Source organism: Trachemys scripta, chromosome 17 (assembly GCF_013100865.1).
Source record: "Trachemys scripta elegans isolate TJP31775 chromosome 17, CAS_Tse_1.0, whole genome shotgun sequence".
NCBI lineage: Eukaryota > Metazoa > Chordata > Testudines > Emydidae > Trachemys > Trachemys scripta.
The window spans coordinates 15,615,916-15,632,457 of record NC_048314.1 but is presented as its reverse complement, the minus strand read 5'-3'; the positions used below and the strand labels follow the sequence as shown (position 1 = coordinate 15,632,457).

The 16,542-nt window shown below is 59.1% G+C and overlaps 1 protein-coding gene across 1 annotated transcript in view; it reads right to left on the bottom strand.

The window, feature by feature from the left end:
- Nucleotides 1–746: 746 nt before the first annotated feature.
- Nucleotides 747–16,542, bottom strand: part of LAMC3 (laminin subunit gamma 3) — a 45,930-nt gene continuing 30,134 nt past the window's right edge. Inside the window, exons 13-28 of the mRNA XM_034793884.1 lie at nt 15,695–15,883; nt 15,335–15,580; nt 14,578–14,731; nt 13,966–14,108; nt 13,020–13,198; nt 12,200–12,320; nt 11,062–11,267; nt 10,438–10,514; nt 9,443–9,577; nt 8,844–8,988; nt 8,011–8,163; nt 7,238–7,340; nt 6,079–6,278; nt 5,054–5,200; nt 4,624–4,723; nt 747–2,926 (exon numbers count right to left, since the gene is read on the bottom strand). Coding sequence (XP_034649775.1) covers nt 2,676–2,926; nt 4,624–4,723; nt 5,054–5,200; nt 6,079–6,278; nt 7,238–7,340; nt 8,011–8,163; nt 8,844–8,988; nt 9,443–9,577; nt 10,438–10,514; nt 11,062–11,267; nt 12,200–12,320; nt 13,020–13,198; nt 13,966–14,108; nt 14,578–14,731; nt 15,335–15,580; nt 15,695–15,883 — 2,549 coding nt within the window. The 3' untranslated portion in view covers nt 747–2,675. The remainder of the gene's footprint in view (nt 2,927–4,623; nt 4,724–5,053; nt 5,201–6,078; nt 6,279–7,237; nt 7,341–8,010; nt 8,164–8,843; nt 8,989–9,442; nt 9,578–10,437; nt 10,515–11,061; nt 11,268–12,199; nt 12,321–13,019; nt 13,199–13,965; nt 14,109–14,577; nt 14,732–15,334; nt 15,581–15,694; nt 15,884–16,542) is intronic.

Sequence of the window (16,542 nt, the reverse complement as noted above, 5' to 3'; positions counted from 1 at the left end):
GGAAGTATCTGCAGGAAGAACTGGGATTTGCAGGACTCCTTTTTCTAAAGCAAATGGGAGAGATGCTGGGGTGCTCTGCAGCTGATAGCAGTGTCTTTATGAACCCAGGAGGGTATGTTCCTTTCCACGCCTCCACTGGGGACTGACTATACAGCCCTAGCCTGGTTAGTGCACTACACGGCACATGGAACCAGGAAGGGTGCAAAGTAACACAAGGATGTCTAGTGTATCAATGGGAAACTACAAGAACCCAGATGGTGCAAACAGTAGCATTGTCTGAGTCAGTAATTAGCCAGCCCCCCCCCGTGGTGCTGTGCTGCAGAAGTGCTGTCTTTCAGAGATGCCGTGAAACTGAGCTCCCAAACCCTTATGGTCATTAAAGATCCCAGGACACTTTTTTCAAGAACAGGATGTGTTAACCCTAGTGTCCTGGCCAGAATCTCCAGTCACATCCTGCCTCCCTAAATTCCCCCTGCGGTTGCAATTGGATACTGGGGTTTTTACTTCCTCTCATAAACTGTTGTGCCATTTTACTGTGAGCTGTTAAACAGCTGCCACTCTCCACCCCAGAAGCAGCTGCACTTCACTGTTAGGTTAGGTCATTCTTGTAAGGTTTTCCTTTACAGAACCCTGAGAGCCTGCTGGAGCACAAATGCTAGAGCTATGTCATGTATTTCCCCCCCCCACACACACACACAACTACCAGCTGTTTTATAGCCCATGAACTGCAGTACACGCAGAATGTAACATATGTATTATATTAAGATTTTTTTTTAATGGATACAGCTACAAGCACTTAGCATCAACTAAGAAAACAGGTCTCTGGAGAGGCCGGGAAGGCAGGTGAATCACGTCTTCTTCAGCACTGGGCAGGTGGCAACGGCTTGACATTTCTCTAACAGCAGCGTGTGTGTGTGTGCGGATTGAAGATGCCCAGTTGTTTTGCTAGGGAGGCAAATATGTGGCTATTTGTCCAGGCCTCCCTGCCAAGCTGGAATCGTGCTGTGCTCGCTTTGCAACAACTGTTGTGCTTTCACAGAGCTGTCCTTGGGCAGGGAGAGGGGGAGCATCTGACAACACCCAGCTGGGCCTTTCTTCTCCAGTGCCAGCTTTTGTGCTGAGGCGAGAACGAGCTGGCGTCTTCTGGGAAAGGAACAGGCCCTGCGGCACTTCCAGAGAGCTGGGCCATTGGGGCGAGGGGAGATCCACAATCCGCTCCAGCAGCCTTGCAAAAAGGGTTGACAGGTGGCTCTAGCTATCTGACTATCAGTTAGTCAAAGGTGCCACAGGACTCTCTGTTGCTTTTTACAGATCCACACTAACACGGCTACCCCTCTGATACTCTAGCTAGCCCAGTTTCTAATAGTGTGAATGGCACCAAAGCACATTAGAATCAGGTTAAAAAGCAAACCAGAAGCAGGTCCCTAGGCTCTAGCATGATCTTACTTACACCAGTGGAAAATCAGGAGTCATGCCCCTGGAGTTATGCTACTGCAAAACCAGTGTGAACGAGAGCAGAAGGGGTTAGATCTCTCTTATCTAATGTACTGCTTGGCTCCAAGCTGGACCAACCCATTAGAGGAAGGGGAAAACGGTGAACAGCATTCTATCTGTAGCCGTGCCCTGCAAGTGATCCCAGCTATTGGGAATTACAGTCAAGCTTTAGCCAGGAGCCACTGGACTTGCGAGATCCATCTACCACAGCTGCAAATCCTGAGGCAACTGCCCAGCTCTTCATCGCTTCGCCTTTCCCGGTAGGGAGGGCAAGCGGATGCCAACGAGCTGCTGGGAATTACGAGCTGCAGCCAAGCTGAGCTTGAGAGCAGGAGTGACGGGAATGCAGCCGCAAGAGCAAACATAGGCCGTGGCTAGTGACACGCCCCCCGCCGACATATTGAGTGGGATGGTGCCATCTACACAGAGACCATGGCATTGGGCCATTCACACCCCGAGTGCACTGAGATACGCTGTGCTCCAGGGGATGCCAATAGCACAGCTGCTACGGACCACCTTGGCAGAGCTGTGAAAGCACAAGAGGCAGAGCATGGCCCATCCCTCACACCTCAACCAGGTTAAGGCTCCTGCTGCGCTTGCAAAGATGCCCATTACGACCAACGCTGTTGTGACGGCAGGATCCTTGGAGCAGGCAGTTGTGTGCGTCCCCCATAGGGGGCAGCACTGAGCCCTCTCTCAGTCCCACCCCTGCACGGCGAGCTCTTTCTTCGATGCTCCCCCATTCTATTCAGGTGGCGTTGTGGTCCACCAGCCCATAGTGCGTGAGCACCTCCCAGCAGAGCATGGCGTGACGTGACTAGCATCCGGCACAGGTGTATATGTTTCGAAGGCCAGTGGAAGAAGCGGAAGGTGGGTTGGCCTGGGGATGGTCCTAAGTTCCTGCGGGAGTTTGTTCCACAGTCTGGGGTTGGCTCCCAAGACGGCTCTGGCTCCCGCATGGAAAAGCTTTACCCTTTGGACTGGCAGTTCCGCTGGGCCTGCGGCGCGGAGCTGGGGACTGCGGTCCTTGTCCTAGAACTTTAGACAGAGACCTTGCCCCGCTGTTCTGTGGGAAGGCAGCGTAAGAGCGGAGGGCAGGTTTGAGGTGCTCGTCAGTGAGCCGGGGGATGTGCATTGCTCTGCAGTTCATTGTGGAGATGAGGGTTGTCCATGGGGCCCGCTCACTGCCAGCTGGAGCAGCCCTCCGGCAGGCTCCGTAGAACCTCCTCCAGGTTCTGCTTGTCGGCTCTGATCTCCTGAAGGTCGCTCTCGAATGCCTGGATCTTCTGCCGCTGCTGCTCCGCCTCCCACTGCAGATGGCTCAGTTTCCTCTCCAGGGGTCCGGGCCTGGCCAGCCGCAGCCACAGGCGGTCCATCTGGAGGCGGCTGGTGCTCAGCACAGTGTCTGTGTGCGGGTCCTGCTCCAAGTTGCCTGGGTAAGATGAAGAGGGGAGAACAGTGAGGGAGGAGGCAGAGAGCCCCAGCAGCCCTGGGTGGAGCCAGGCCGAAGGGGCTTTAGACAGATGCTGGGCTCATGCCTCAGGGGTGGGAATGAATTAAAAGGGTATAAAGGGAGTTGGAAGCTCCCAGGTACTGCAAAGAACGAAGGGGGGCAGTTAATGGAAACATGGCTCCCTACAGCACTGGGAACAGCCTTGTGGTACCTGGGCGCCATCCTCACCCTGCATTGCCTTGCTCTGACCCTGGGCAAGTGATTTCACATTCCATTCCCGCACCTGTGGCAGGGGGATAGTGATCGCCCCCCGGCCCCGGCAAAGCACTTGGAGATCTATGGCTTGGACGTGGAATGTCCTCAGCGCTGGGAAAACCCGACCGTGAAATTGACTCACCACAGCGAGCAAAGCCAACCAGGCTAGTTTCATTGCTCAGACTAAGCTAAATGCTGAAAAAGACACTAACAACATCCAGAGGGAGAAGTCTGTTTACTCTTGGGCCCCCGGTGAGATCACAGCCTCATTGTGCTAGGCACTGTACGTGCACACACCGGGAGAGGACGTCCTTGTCCCAATGAGCTTAGAGCCTACAGAGGCAAGACAGGCGAAGGGTGGGAGGGGAAACAGAGCCCCCAAGAGTGGCAGTGGCTTGGCCAAGTTTGGCTGTTGAAATCCCTTTGGGTTCAGTAAGCTCTGGCGTTTTCAGTGACAGAGTTTTGTCTCCCCCCTTCCCCTCCACCCCAGCTCTCTAATTAAAAACATCAAATAAAAAGATACAGAACATCCCATTTCCTTGTGTGCCCCAATCTCCTGGCTTGGTAGGAAGCCTGACTCATTGCTGGCTGCCCTCCCCGACACTCCACCCAGGCCACAGCTGACCCCACAGTTACAGTTTGTTCTCACCACTGAGGAGCCAACTGGGGGGGAAACCCATGCAAAGCCAGCAGCTAGGTCCAGAGGCCAGGACAAAAGGCAGCTCTGGATGTGGACTGTGCATCAGCCAGTCCCGTTCTTTTAGCGACTCAGGAGGCCAATGACAACATTGGGAGAGAAGTGCTCTCCTGGGCTGCCTCAGCAGCAACTCTCAAGAAAGTTCAGGCTTAAAAAAGAAAAGTATAGCACTGCCCTTTACTGGCGAAAACTGGAATTGCACACGGTGCGGCATGCTGAGAGCAGGTAGAGAGAGATTCTCCTTTCGCTCAGGTGGTTGGGGCTGTGGTTTCGGAGCAAGAAGCTGTGGGTTTGATCCCTGCTGTGGCTATCAAGGTCCTAGTGACCACGATGTATAGCCGAGACTCCGCTGTGGCATCCTAGGTGGCTACAGATCTGTTGTAATAAACATAGGGCCAAGATCCCAACTTGAATTGCAGCATCTAAGTAAACGGAGGTGCCCAAACTGGATTGGGCTCACAGAGAGGAGCTATCGCCGCGGGATTCCAGTAGGCCAAGCATCGCAGCAACATTTCCCTCTGAGGTCCCACTAGGGCATTTATTCCTCAGGAGGATCAGGATGGTGGAAGCTTTCCCGGCACTCACAGGTTCCAGGCAGCACATGCTGCTGGGGTGGAGCTGTCACAATGACTGTACAACAGGGTCGACATACAGCTGGGTGGATCAGAGGGCTTCAGTGCCCAGGAAGGGGATGTGCCACCAGCTCACTGGGGTGGGTTCTTACCTAGGCTGCTGAGCACGTTATTCAGGGTCTCAATGTCCATCTCCAGGGAGCTCTGGGCTTCTCTGAGGCTCTTCTTAGCTTCACTCATCCCTGTCCTCACCTTCCAACACAGACACGGAGGTGCATTAGCCACACCCAAGATCACAAACCATATGGAGGATTCTTACTGCCAGTGCCAACAGATCAGCCCCAAGTGGGCGATCCCATGGATGGCGTCCCGGCCTGCGTGTGGGGGATTCTCCAGAGTATGCCACATGTGCCTTGCATGCCATGGTGTCCTGGGGTTTCTTGGACAGAACCTCAGTCCAGACAAATTGCTGAGATTTCCAGCTTTGTGCCTGCCCTCAGAATCAGTGCTGTGGGAGCAGGGGGACAGGTCAGTGGAGAGGAAAGGGGGACTCTTACCCCAGTCCTATGGGACACAGCTCACCTGGTGAGACACCTCTAGCTCTTCCCTGAGCTCCTCGGACACGTGCTCCTGCCTTGAGATTTCTGCCAGGGTTACGTTGACGCGCTTGGCGAGCTCACTGGCACGCTTGCGTTCCCGCTTCCCTTCCCTCAGCACAGCCTGGGACCTCTGCACAGCGTGGGCAGCACATGGTTACAAAGGGGAAGGATTGGTAGGAGTTGGCTTTTGCATAGCTCCTCTTCCGTCCCATGCCCTCCTTGTGCTGAGATAGGACGTCCTCTTAGAGAGGCTATCGACAGTAGCCCAGACCCCACCATCGAACAACAAGAGCCCTCGGATCACTCACCTGGTGGCGTAAGTGAAGGCTCCGTAAGGGGGATGCTGAGCTCGGTGAGTGCATGCACCAGCCCTGCCCTCCTGACACAGGAACTCAAGTTGGACTTGAGAGGCAAGTTAACTGGAGCATGAGACATGCTGCAAAGCCAGCCCAGCATGACTGACAATCCCTGCTCGAGAGAGGGCCTTGGATCTAAAAGGCAAGGGCTGCTGCATGCCAGGAGGCGGGGCTGTGTGGGGGTCAGGGGGGCTGCAGGTTGGAATCAAGGCTGAGTGGCAGAAGGGGTTCTGAACTGCTCTTAGGAAAGACAGAGGGTGCTGACGGCCAGGATGGGGGCGCATTGGCAGAGCTGGGGGCGTGGATCCTGTACCAGGCCAGCAGGGGGCGCTGCCGGTCAGGATGGGGGCGCATTGGCAGAGCTGGGGGGATGCTGTAGCAGGCCAGCAGGGGACGCTGCAGGTCAGGATGGGGGCGCATTGGCAGAGCTGGGGGGGATCCTGTACCAGGCCAGCAGGGGGCGCTGCCGGTCAGGATGGGGGCGCATTGGCAGAGCTATGCTGGGGAAGCCCGTGCAGCATCTCTCTGCATTAAGCCGGACTCGAGCTCCCCCTTCACTTGCCATGTGCCAGACTCCCGGCAAGCCCTGCTTAGGCTTGTACTGCCCACTCTCCACGCATCACCCCCTCGGTTGAGCACCAGCCTTGCAGACCTTGGAGCTCTCCCTGGCGACTCCCTCTGCTTCTCTGACCGTCTTCTTGGCTGCGGTGGAGACAGACACAGTGTTTCCCAGCATCCTCTCTGCCTGTCTGATCTTCTTCTGGGCATCCACGATCACTCTGTCCCGGACGATGGCCAGCTTCCTGCTCACGGCGGCCTGCCCCTTCTGACGCACAAACACCCTCTTCCCCCCTGCAGACAAAGGCAGCGATCAAGAGAACGGGCCCCTCCACCCCAGCTTGCACTGGTGTAGCCTCCTGGACATCAAGGGAGTTAATCCTGATCTACGCCGGGGCCAACAAGAGGAGAATCAGGCTCAACAGAACCAGAGCGAGAACCCCAGCAACCTCCAGGCATTAGAATCTCCCTGGAAACAGGCGGAGACAAAACCAACCTTCCCCTCCCAGCATCCAAGCAAGAGGGAAATAAATCCATCCTCAAACCATAACCGAGCTGGAGGACTGGTAATGGCCTCTGCACCTCATCGCCTCTAGGTCACTGGTTCAAAGGCTGCCAGACATCACACGTCGGTCTACCCCATGACGTCCCGAGAAAGGAGGTAGAGGAGCCTCCGTTCAGTGGATGGGAGCCCATTGCATCACCGTCGGCAGCCTCAGCCCAGAGAGCAGGAACGGAATGGGCTGGGCACGGCCCCACTCCGTGTAGGGAGAAGGGTGGCGTGGGGACGTTGGCACTGGTGCTGCTCAGGTGGTACCTGTTCTAGCAGCCTCCGAGAGGTTTTAACCCCCACGGCTTGACAGACGCCGCCCCGTCCAGCTCCGTCTGCTGCAGTACAGTGTAGGGAAGGACGCCCCGCCATCGCATCAGTTTTTGAGTGATCGGAAACGAGAGCGGAGCCACGTGCACCCCACCCCCACCCCCGGTCAGGTCCCACTCTCGGTGCTGGGAGTCCCCGTCGCTGCAGAGAGCAGATCAGAGAACTCCCTGCTGGCAGTGCAGAAAAGGTCCCGCTGTCCCGGCTCCGTCTGCATTAGCCTCGGACTCCGGCAGGGGCTCAGAACTCCATGGGCAGGGTGGAGGCCCCGTGTGTCCCCCTGCAAGGCAGGGTTGGCACATCCCACCCCCTGGCTCTGCTGGGATAAGTGGGGGGAGCTGAGCTCTGGTGAGATGCTTTGGGCAGCGATTGTTACCTTCCAAGCTGGACAGCAGGGACTTTGCTTCAGAGACCGCGGCCTTTCCGTGTGAAACTGATGAGGCTGCCAGAGTCCGGGCAGCATCAACCCCCTTCCGCAGCTGCCGGGGAAGGAGAGGCAGGAGTGAGATTGAGGGGCGTGAGGGCATCTCACCGGGGAGACTTCCTGCTGATCCGACCATGCTATTCAGAAACTGCTTGGGTGGGTTATCTATAGGGAGGAGAGCGGGGGTGGGGGGGGGGCAAGACGTGCTCTGGGCTGACTCCAGGGGACCTAGGCACTGCCCTCTGCATCTGAGAGCCCTACGGGGCCCAGGGCACAGAACTATGCCGGCTTTAAATGTTCCGGCTCCAATTCTGCCCTGGCTTGCCTGGGTGAACCCCCAGTGAAGTTTTTTTTCTCTGCCCTCCCTGCCCCTGTTCCTCGCCCCTGAGTGGGCTCAGCAGGGCAAGCCCAGGTGCCAGGGAGGTCGGGCTCATCCAGTTCTCTGTGGCCAAAAGGGCTGCAGCAGGAGGAGGGCCTAGAGAGAGGGTAGGGTGTGTGGGAGAGGAAGGGATGAGGGAAACTCCGGGCTCCTGCTGGGATGCAGAGGCCTCTGTCCCCAGAAAGGAGGGAGAATCTCACTCTTCCCATTCCTGTCTGCGTTGGTGGGTGCAGATGGATGCAGATGAATTATCACCCCGCAGCCTAAATCAGTGGCAGGCTCCAAGTTTGCCAGGAAAGTGGCTCCCCGGTTTCAGCCCACGGCCACCTTTCCCTGAGACACTCGCCTGCTGAAACTGCTGAGCCCTCTGCAGCTCCGTGCGCGGCTCGGCCATCAGAGAGTCCCGCGCATCCAGGACCAGGCGCTCTTTCGCCTCCACCCCCTGCTCCAGCTCCATCAGCTCCCGAGTCAGGGCTCCGGTCTGCCCCACTAGGGAGCGCTGTGGGATGAGGCACCAAAACCGCTTGGTCAGAAAGTGGATGCTATGGGGAGGGGGCATCTCCCATTGCTCCAAGCCCCTGGCATCAGAGAGGGAGGGAATGAGCTCAGAGGAAGGATCTCTAGTGGTCAGAGCACAGGACAGCGAGTCAGGAGACCTGGGCTCTGTTCCTGGCTTAAAGTGGGGATAATATTCAGCCGCCCCAAAAGGCCCCTAGAGGCAGGGGAGCTCTGAGCTGCTGCTGCAGTTAGGTGCCTTCTCAGGCTGGGAACTGCCCCCTTCCCTCCCTGGCCACCCAGCACCTGGGGATGGAGAAAGGCCGTGCTAGCCGCACTACGATCACCCCCACGGCCACACCAGAGGTGGCCCAGACTGTCCCCTGGCTGGCTCAGCACAAAGGCAGCGAGCAAATGTCTTCATCTCTCCTGTGCCTCAACTGCCCCCTCCCCCCTGCCTCACAGGGGTGTGAGGATACAATCCAGGCACAAGTGTGAGGTGCCCAGATACCACAGTGATCTAGACAAATGACTCGGCCATGGAGCCTGAACCTCCTTTCCACCCTAGAGGGACCCTGCTGGGTTGGGACTGGGGCACGCTGCCGGGTGGGCCCCGTCTGAGTCTCCAGCAGGACTCCCCAGGCCTGCACTCGTTAGCATTTGCAAGTCCTAAGGGCTGCCCACCAGCTGTGGAGCATCGAGCTTTGAGAGGTTCTTTGCCATGTCTGCATTAGCTTGGCGGATGGATGCAAAGGTTCTCTTGGCCTCAGCTGCCACCTCCAGCATGCCAGCAGCCAGCTCCTCCTGCGCCCGCTGGATTTCCTGGTACCTAAACAGAAGAGGTGCAAGACAAACCTGTGATCTCGCAGGCGAAAGGACACGTGAGTTGGCAGTTGGCCAGGCATGCAGGGCTCAGGGGATTGCTGGTGTAGGGGGTCCCCTCTAGCCTGCTGGGTTTGAGGCTGGTCCAGACTGATCGTGACCTGGGAACCAGCACTACCCGACGGCACTTTGGTGGCTTGTGTGCAACGAGTTTGGTGGGTCTCAGCCCAGGTGTCCACAGCACAAACCCACCACAACCAACCCCCTTGTTGGCAGGCTTGGCAAAGAGGCCACGGACTGAATGGGCCATGCAGACAGCTCCCCTCTTGCCCCTAGCGGGGGTCCCTGGCAGCTGGGGTTGAGGCACATTGGGTGGGGAAACCTGGGCAGGTCTAGAGGGCTCCTGTGCCACACTGCCATGCCAGCACTCAGCTCCCATAGACACACTGCTGGTCTCATACCGGTCTTCCAGCTCTCTCCTGCGCTCCAGGCTAGCGCTGTCCTCCAAGATGCTCTGCAGGAGAGCGTAGCTGGTGTTGGAAGCGAGCAGAGCTCTCCTGGCCACAGACTCCAGCTCTGCTGCTGCGTCCCCGTGACTGCAGAGAGATGCTATCAGATGTGAGCCCTGAGGTTACGCCCCAGAAACAGGGCATAGATGGGCTCTAAGCTCGTGCTGTCAGTCTGGCCTGAGCTCTCTGTCTCAGGCGACAGAACTCGATCACGTCGGCTGGATCGTCACTATTCACCCGACACCCGCAGCAAGACCGGAACGATTCCCGCAAGGATGCACGAGGCAGAATGGCATCCGGCTCCTGGCTCCAGAGCCGCACGGTGCCTGTTGGGCTCCTTGCTCCAGTGGCTGGAGCCCAGAAGGAGGGCAGGTGGCGTGACCATCCCTCCCCTGCACCTCTCTGCTCTAACAGAGGACAACATGATCTAGAGCGTGCCTGCGTCACTGCACGGTCCGTGCACTTGGCTGATTACTGAGAACTCTCCCTGCACGGGTGCTTAGAGCACACAGGACGAGAGCAGGTACCTGTCCTGAGAGCTTCTCTCTGCCTCAGGCACAACTCATGGGTCAGCAGACCAGGAGGCATGAGGATGGTCAATGAGCAGCTCAGAGCAGGGGATCCACAAGAGGACTGGCTTTAAGGATGGAGGTTCGGGGTGGGGGAGTGAGGGGGAGCCTGAAAAGAAGCGGGAGGCTGAGTGCGGGGAGGAGGAAGAGAGGGAACGGCCGCAGAGATACCCGCAGGGGCAGAGCCTTGGAGAGAAAACACAGAGCAGGGAAGCCAGCGAGCGGATTGGAGGAGGAGGAGGCGTCAGAGTGAGGCGAACACGTTTTGAACAGACTGCGGGAGGTGTGCCCCTGTGTGCACGCGGACATGATGCATGGGTGTGAATATGCAGGCATCTGTGTGTGCATCTATGTGCACGCATGTCCAAAGTGCGGTACCTGGCAGCCAGCGCCCGGGACTCCAGTGCGAGGCGACTCCAGCTGGTGGGCTGCTGGGAAACGTCATGAGGAATTACCTTAAAAAAAAACCATATAAAACAAGAATGTGAAACCCCAGGGTTCAGCCCCCAGGTCCCCTCTGTGGGGACAGCACTGTACCCATTACCAGTGGCTAGGGCTGGGCAGGCTCCTTCTGGGTGAGTCTTGCCGGATGGCTCTGAATGCGCCTTCCTAGGGCCCTCCCCAGCCTTCCTGGTGGGAAGAACAACCCCCGCATCCCCCCAACCAGGATCTCATGGGGGGGGCAGAGTCACTGGACGGATTTCCTCTGGATTAGAAAGAGAGCAAAGGAAGAAATCTCATCCCAGGTGCACTGCACCTGGAGGACTGCAAGGTTGACAGGTCACCCAGGGGGGTGGGGTGCTGTGTTTGCCTACTGGTGCTCCTTTACCGGAGGAGCAGGTCCTACTGCACCCTACGAGCCTGGCCCCTGCCAGGCTGGGAAAGGAACAAGGGCCTTCCCGGGTGGGGCACCAGCACCAGCACCTAGCACGGCTCAGAGTCATTTTATGCCGCGGGAGAGGGATTGAGAGAAGCCCAGCGTGCTGGGCTTGAGCCAGGCACCATTGTCGCTAGCGTAGCCGCAGCCTGCTGGAGCTCCCGCTGCGTGGACCGCAGCACGGCGCTGATTTCCGACAGGAGGACGCAGGTTTTCTCGTCACCGCCACTGGCGCAGCCCACGGTCCCGCTGACGTTCCTCAGCCGACCCCACGCGGTGCCCACTGAGCCCTCCAGCTGGGCAACCTGCTCCAGGAACACCGCCTTGGCATCTGTAAGCAGCACAGGGAGAGCTCTCCTGCAGCCATCACCCCTTCCCTCGGGGGGAGCCCCGTACTGATGCATTGCTGTCTCCTGCCCAGGGGAGGGGAGTGGCGCTCTGGCCCAGAGGGCGCATGCTCACATGGCAAGCAGGACGTCTTCCCCAGCCTAACAGGTTCTAAGGCCGGCTGGTTCTGATGACAGACAGTTGATTCCTCCACTACACCTAAGTCCACCCTCTTGAGCCCTCCTTCACAATTCTCCTCCCTGGGCATTCCCCAAATACCTGTGGCCATTAATCCTCCCAGCCCTGAGTCGTTACTGAGCCCAGCTCTGCACATTTACCCCGCGGGTCCCTCCAACCACCTCATCCACTTCTCTGAGCCCCCTGCAGTTTGTCAGTATCTGCCTGGTAACGTGAGGCCCACAACTGCTGCACAGCCCGGGGACAAGATCTTTAAGGCAGCGCAGGGGCGGGTTCCCACGGCTCAGCACCCACAACTGTAGCCAGATTTCCATGCTCCACACCCAGCAGCCCCACAGTGACACCGGCAGGTAGACTTCCAACAGAGGGCTCAGGCAGTGCACCGAGCTGTTGGGCAAAGGTCCCCTGACTCCAGTGTCTGACAGGGAACGACGCCCTTCTCTGCTCTGGCCCCCGCTGACTGGAGGAGCACTGGGATCCCCTCTGTACACGAGGGACGTGTTCTTCTGCACTGGACGGCTGGCCCTCACATTGCTCTCTAGCGACGCCCTCGGGCCACATGAACGTGTGGCGGAACCAGGCTCTGGAGGGAGCCCCGTCTATGTGGCTCTTACGCTGCCTTCGTCCCTGTTGCCCCCGAGCGCCATGGAGAGTAACCAGTGTGCACCGTTCCTCTCCCAGGGCCCCCCCTGCACTGACCCCAGGAGAGGAGCCTCCCCTGACTCTGCCCCTCCCTACCTGGCAGCTGGTCTCCTCGGGGCTCCTCTCCTAGCGCTGGGTAACGGGTCTGGGGGCTGCTGCAGTCTGGTTTCTGCAGCCGCGCCTCCATCTGCTGCAGCTTGGCCTTCAGCTTGTCAGCCTGCGAGGGCAATGGGGCGTTTCAGAGAGGACGGCTTGTGGCGCACAGGCGAGGCAGCCTACAGGGCCAAGGCAGAGTGGTGTGTGGGCAGGGATAGGGTGGTGCTTTGGGCCAGGCTGAGCAGGGCGGTATATAGGACAGGGGGGCATATAGGCAAATATAGGGTAGGCATATAGGGCCGGGGCAAGGTAGGGTAAAGGGCCGGGGCCCACAAAGCGATGGCACTTGGAAGAGGGCACAGCACATGGGGGTTGGGGAACGGCAGTGTGGGGGACGGGGGGCATGAGAAAGAGGGGAGCAAATGCGGCTCTGAGTATGAAGGGCTATCAGGGTGGGTCAGGGGTGTGCAGGGCGAAGGGGATTCTAGGCAGGGGTGTGCAGAGATAGCAGGGGGCTCTGGGGCAGGGGAGGGTCAGCACAGTCAAGGAGGCAGGGGAGGGGGGGTCAGATTCGTAATGGTCCAAGCCAGGAGGGTCCATTCTAGTCTGACCTGCTGCATATCACAGGCCACAGCATTCCATCCAGACACCCTGGGCTGACCCCTGAGGAGAGCGGGGTGCCCGGGGTGCTGCTAAAGGGCCTGTACAGGCAGGGGGACCGAAGCTCTGGCCCTGGAGGAAGCCTGCAAGGAGGGAGCGGCTCCTGGCTCTGCAATCCCCTTGGCAGGGGGCATGGCGGGAGGGAGGGTGGGTGCTGTACCTCGTCCTTCACCAGGCCGTAGCAGATAGGACACTCCTGGCACAGAGACGGCTCCGGGGCGTAGAAGAAGTTCACCTCGCACCGATCGCACTTGTAGCCCACAAAGCCCCTCCTGCAGACGCACGTGCTGTTCTCGTGGCACTGTGGGGTGACGGCGCCCAGCGAGGAGCAGTTGCAGGCTGCACACAAGGGACAGCAGGGTCAGGGGACAGCAGCAGGCACAAGCCAAACCCCAGGTGTAGGCGACCCAAGGTAGAGGCGGAGCGCTGCGGCCCTGCCAGCGTCCAAGTCAGTCCATGGACTGGAGCCATGACCAGTCAGCCCAGCGGCTAAGGCGGAGACCCTGCTCTCCGGAATGATGCCAACGGGAAGAGTAGCTCCACTGAATCCAGAGCAGCCACTCCAGATTTGCACCAGCGCAATCGAAATCAGAGCCTGGCCCGCGGAGGAGAACGCACGGCTGACTGCCCTTCTCTAGTGCCTCTTCTCCCAGCCTCGCCAAGGGCTTCAGACACGAGCCCCAGACTGCCAGGAGAAGCAGGCCAGAATCTGACCTCCATTGTGCAGCGAGGGTCACGGGGGCGCCAGGAGGTGCGGGACTTGCCGAGAGTCACACTGCAAGCCCAGGATGGGTCTGGGAAGAGAACCCAGGAGCTTAATCTTCCAGGTCCCTGCCCCGACCGGGAGACCCCATTTCCCCCTTCGTGTTAGACAGGCTCAGGCAGGAGGGGACTGAACTATTCAGTTAGTGGGCCAGGAGTGCTGTGAGGAGAGGGAATGATCAGTGGAGATGGCAAGACCCAGGCTGGTGCTGCACAAAGTTTCACCACTGTAGCCTGCTCCTTGTGCCAGGCTCAGCTGCACCGATACCATAAGCCATCAGTGACATGGGAGAGAAATGGAGTGACACGACCTCACTTGAGAAGCTGCTCCTCGTTGCTGTTACCTCGGCAGCCCTTGACTGAGAACCCAAAGAAGCCATGCTGGCATCGATCACACGACTGTCCTTCTACACCGGGCTGGCAGGGGCACTGCCCCGTGAGCGGGTGGCACTGGCTGTCCTGGGATCCCACCGGGTGGCACTCACAGCTGGGACAAAGGCAAAGGAAGGTGGTGAGGGCAGACAAACCTTCAGCCCAGCCACCCCCAAGGGCCAGCCGGATGGGAACAGGGACAAGGTCAGCTCCGGCATGTGCCCCGCACGGTGTTAACACCTGGGCCCTTGGGGTGTCCCCAGCCGCCCTAGCAGAGAGCGAGTCCCGGCTGACAAGTGCAGGGCTGGAGGGTGGGGGCAGCTTTGGTACAAGACCAGAGCTCCCCACGCAGCGACTAGGTGACGTGAAGCTGAAGGCTGGGTACGTTGGCACGTAGGGGGGCTTTGCCGGACCTGCCCCACAGGCAGCAGGCTGCCTCATGCTGCGGCTCTTGAATTACGGGGGTTCTGGCACTGGGGTCCTCTCCTGGGCGGGGGGGAAGGGGGTGTCCCCTATGGTCCAAGGCAGTGATACTCAGAGATCATCTTCTCCAGTGGGCTGACAAGGCCTCCATCTCCACCTACCTCTTGCATCCAGTCCCTGGCTGCAGGTCATAATATCCCGGCTGGCAGCGGCTGCAGTCTCGCCCGGTCACGTGAGGGAGGCAGGTGCACTGGCCAGTGAGGGGATCGCAGGCCTCCAGCCCCTGGGCTGAACCGACAGGGTTACACTCACAGGCTGGGGGAGAAAACACTGGCTATTAACCTGGAGCAGGCAGACTCGAGCCAGGGACTGGGAATCAGGACACCTGGGTTCTATCCCCAGCTCTGCCACTGACTTGCTGCATGATTTTTGGACAAGTCCCTTCACCCCTCTGTACCTCAGTTTCCCCACCTAGAAAACGAAGGAACTCTAGAGAGGGCAGAAGGCTTCACAGACTACTGCTTGCCCATCTCTTCGGGAAGCCGGGCCAGCCAGCACTGCAGAGGGGCAAAGCGCTATAACTATAGAGCCCAAGGCAGGTCTGGTCACACAGGGATGCAATTCCATTAACTCAGCACCCCCCCCCCCCCCGCTCTAACCCCTCAACAGCACTGCCCAGCCCACACTCCCTCCACTCTTTACTGGTTTTCCCTGGCACTACCATTGGCCAAATCCAGCCCTGCAGTTGATGGAGTGGAGATTCCTTTCCCCTCCACGGCAGCGGCGCCCGCTTACACCAGGGGTGAATAGGGCCCCACGCCCTGGGCTCCGTGAAGTGGGCTCTGACAAGCAGAAGGCCGCGTCCAGGGAGGGGGAAGCCCTGGAGGGCCAGGGGTGAGCAAGGGGATCTGTACTCACGGGCACACTTCCTGGCGGAGCTCCGAGCCAGCGCGCTCCCGTAAAAGCCCTCCCTGCACTTTTCACAGTGCTCTCCTGACGTGTTGTACAGGCACCTCAGGCACTGGCCGGAGACAGGGTCACAGTTGCCCACGGCATTGGGGTCCACGTTACCGTTGCACTGGCAGGGGCTGCAAGGGTGGACCGGGCCGTTCCTCCCCAAGGGGTCCCCGAAAAACCCATCATCACAGAGCTCACAACGTCTTCCTGGAGAGGGCGAGCGATGGGAGAGACACAGTGTGTGGGGAGTCTGTCTGCCAGCGAACCCACCCATCCCCTCCCCATCCAGAACCGCTCCCCACCCCCATCTCAGCACCTTACCTCTCTGCCCCTGGGGGCAGTGGGTGCACACCAGCTCCCCGCTCTCTGGGATTGCCGTGCAAGGCGACTGGCCGGGGCACGGGCATGGTTGGCAGTCGTCAAAGCGCCCCACGAAGGGGTTGCCGTGAAAGCCAATGGCACAGTGCTCACAGGACGGGCCCTCGGTGTGATGGAGGCACTGGCAGCGCCCTGCAGGGGACAGAGCAGAAAGACCACCCACCCCCAGGCTAGAGAGCCCGAAGCCAGGATGCAAGAAACCCCAGGCCCCTGCCTGGGCCAGGGATCACCCCCTCATGCTCCTGGGACAGGGTCTGCTCATAGCTACCCCAGTGTGACCCCACTGAGGACAGCAGGGGGTAGCACTGGGCTGGAGTCAGACATGTAGGGAGGGATAGCTCAGTGGTTTGAGCATTGGCCGGCTAAACCCAGCGTTGTGAGTTCAATCCTTGAGGGGGCCATTTAGGGAACTGGGGTAAAATCTGTCTGGGGATTGGTCCTGCTTTGAGCCGGGGGTTGGACTAGAACCTTCTGAGGTCCCTTCCAACCCTGGTATTCTATGTTCACCCATTGCAGGGGCTGAGCTGGATCCCCTGGTCCTTAGAAACCCCCTGAAGCATTTCCCCCAGCCCCTCCCTGCAGCGTATAGACTGTGCATCCCCCCTGGCCTCTCCACAAGCTGCTTTAGTTGGGACGGGCGAGGTCCCTCAAGGTGTGTCTACACTAGAATTCAAAACCTGCTGCTGATTCGGGCTAAGGGGCTGTTTCATTGCAGTGTAGATATTGGGCCTTGGGCTGGGGCCCAGATTCTAGGACCCTGTGAGGTGGGAGGGCCCCAGAGCTCAGGCTCC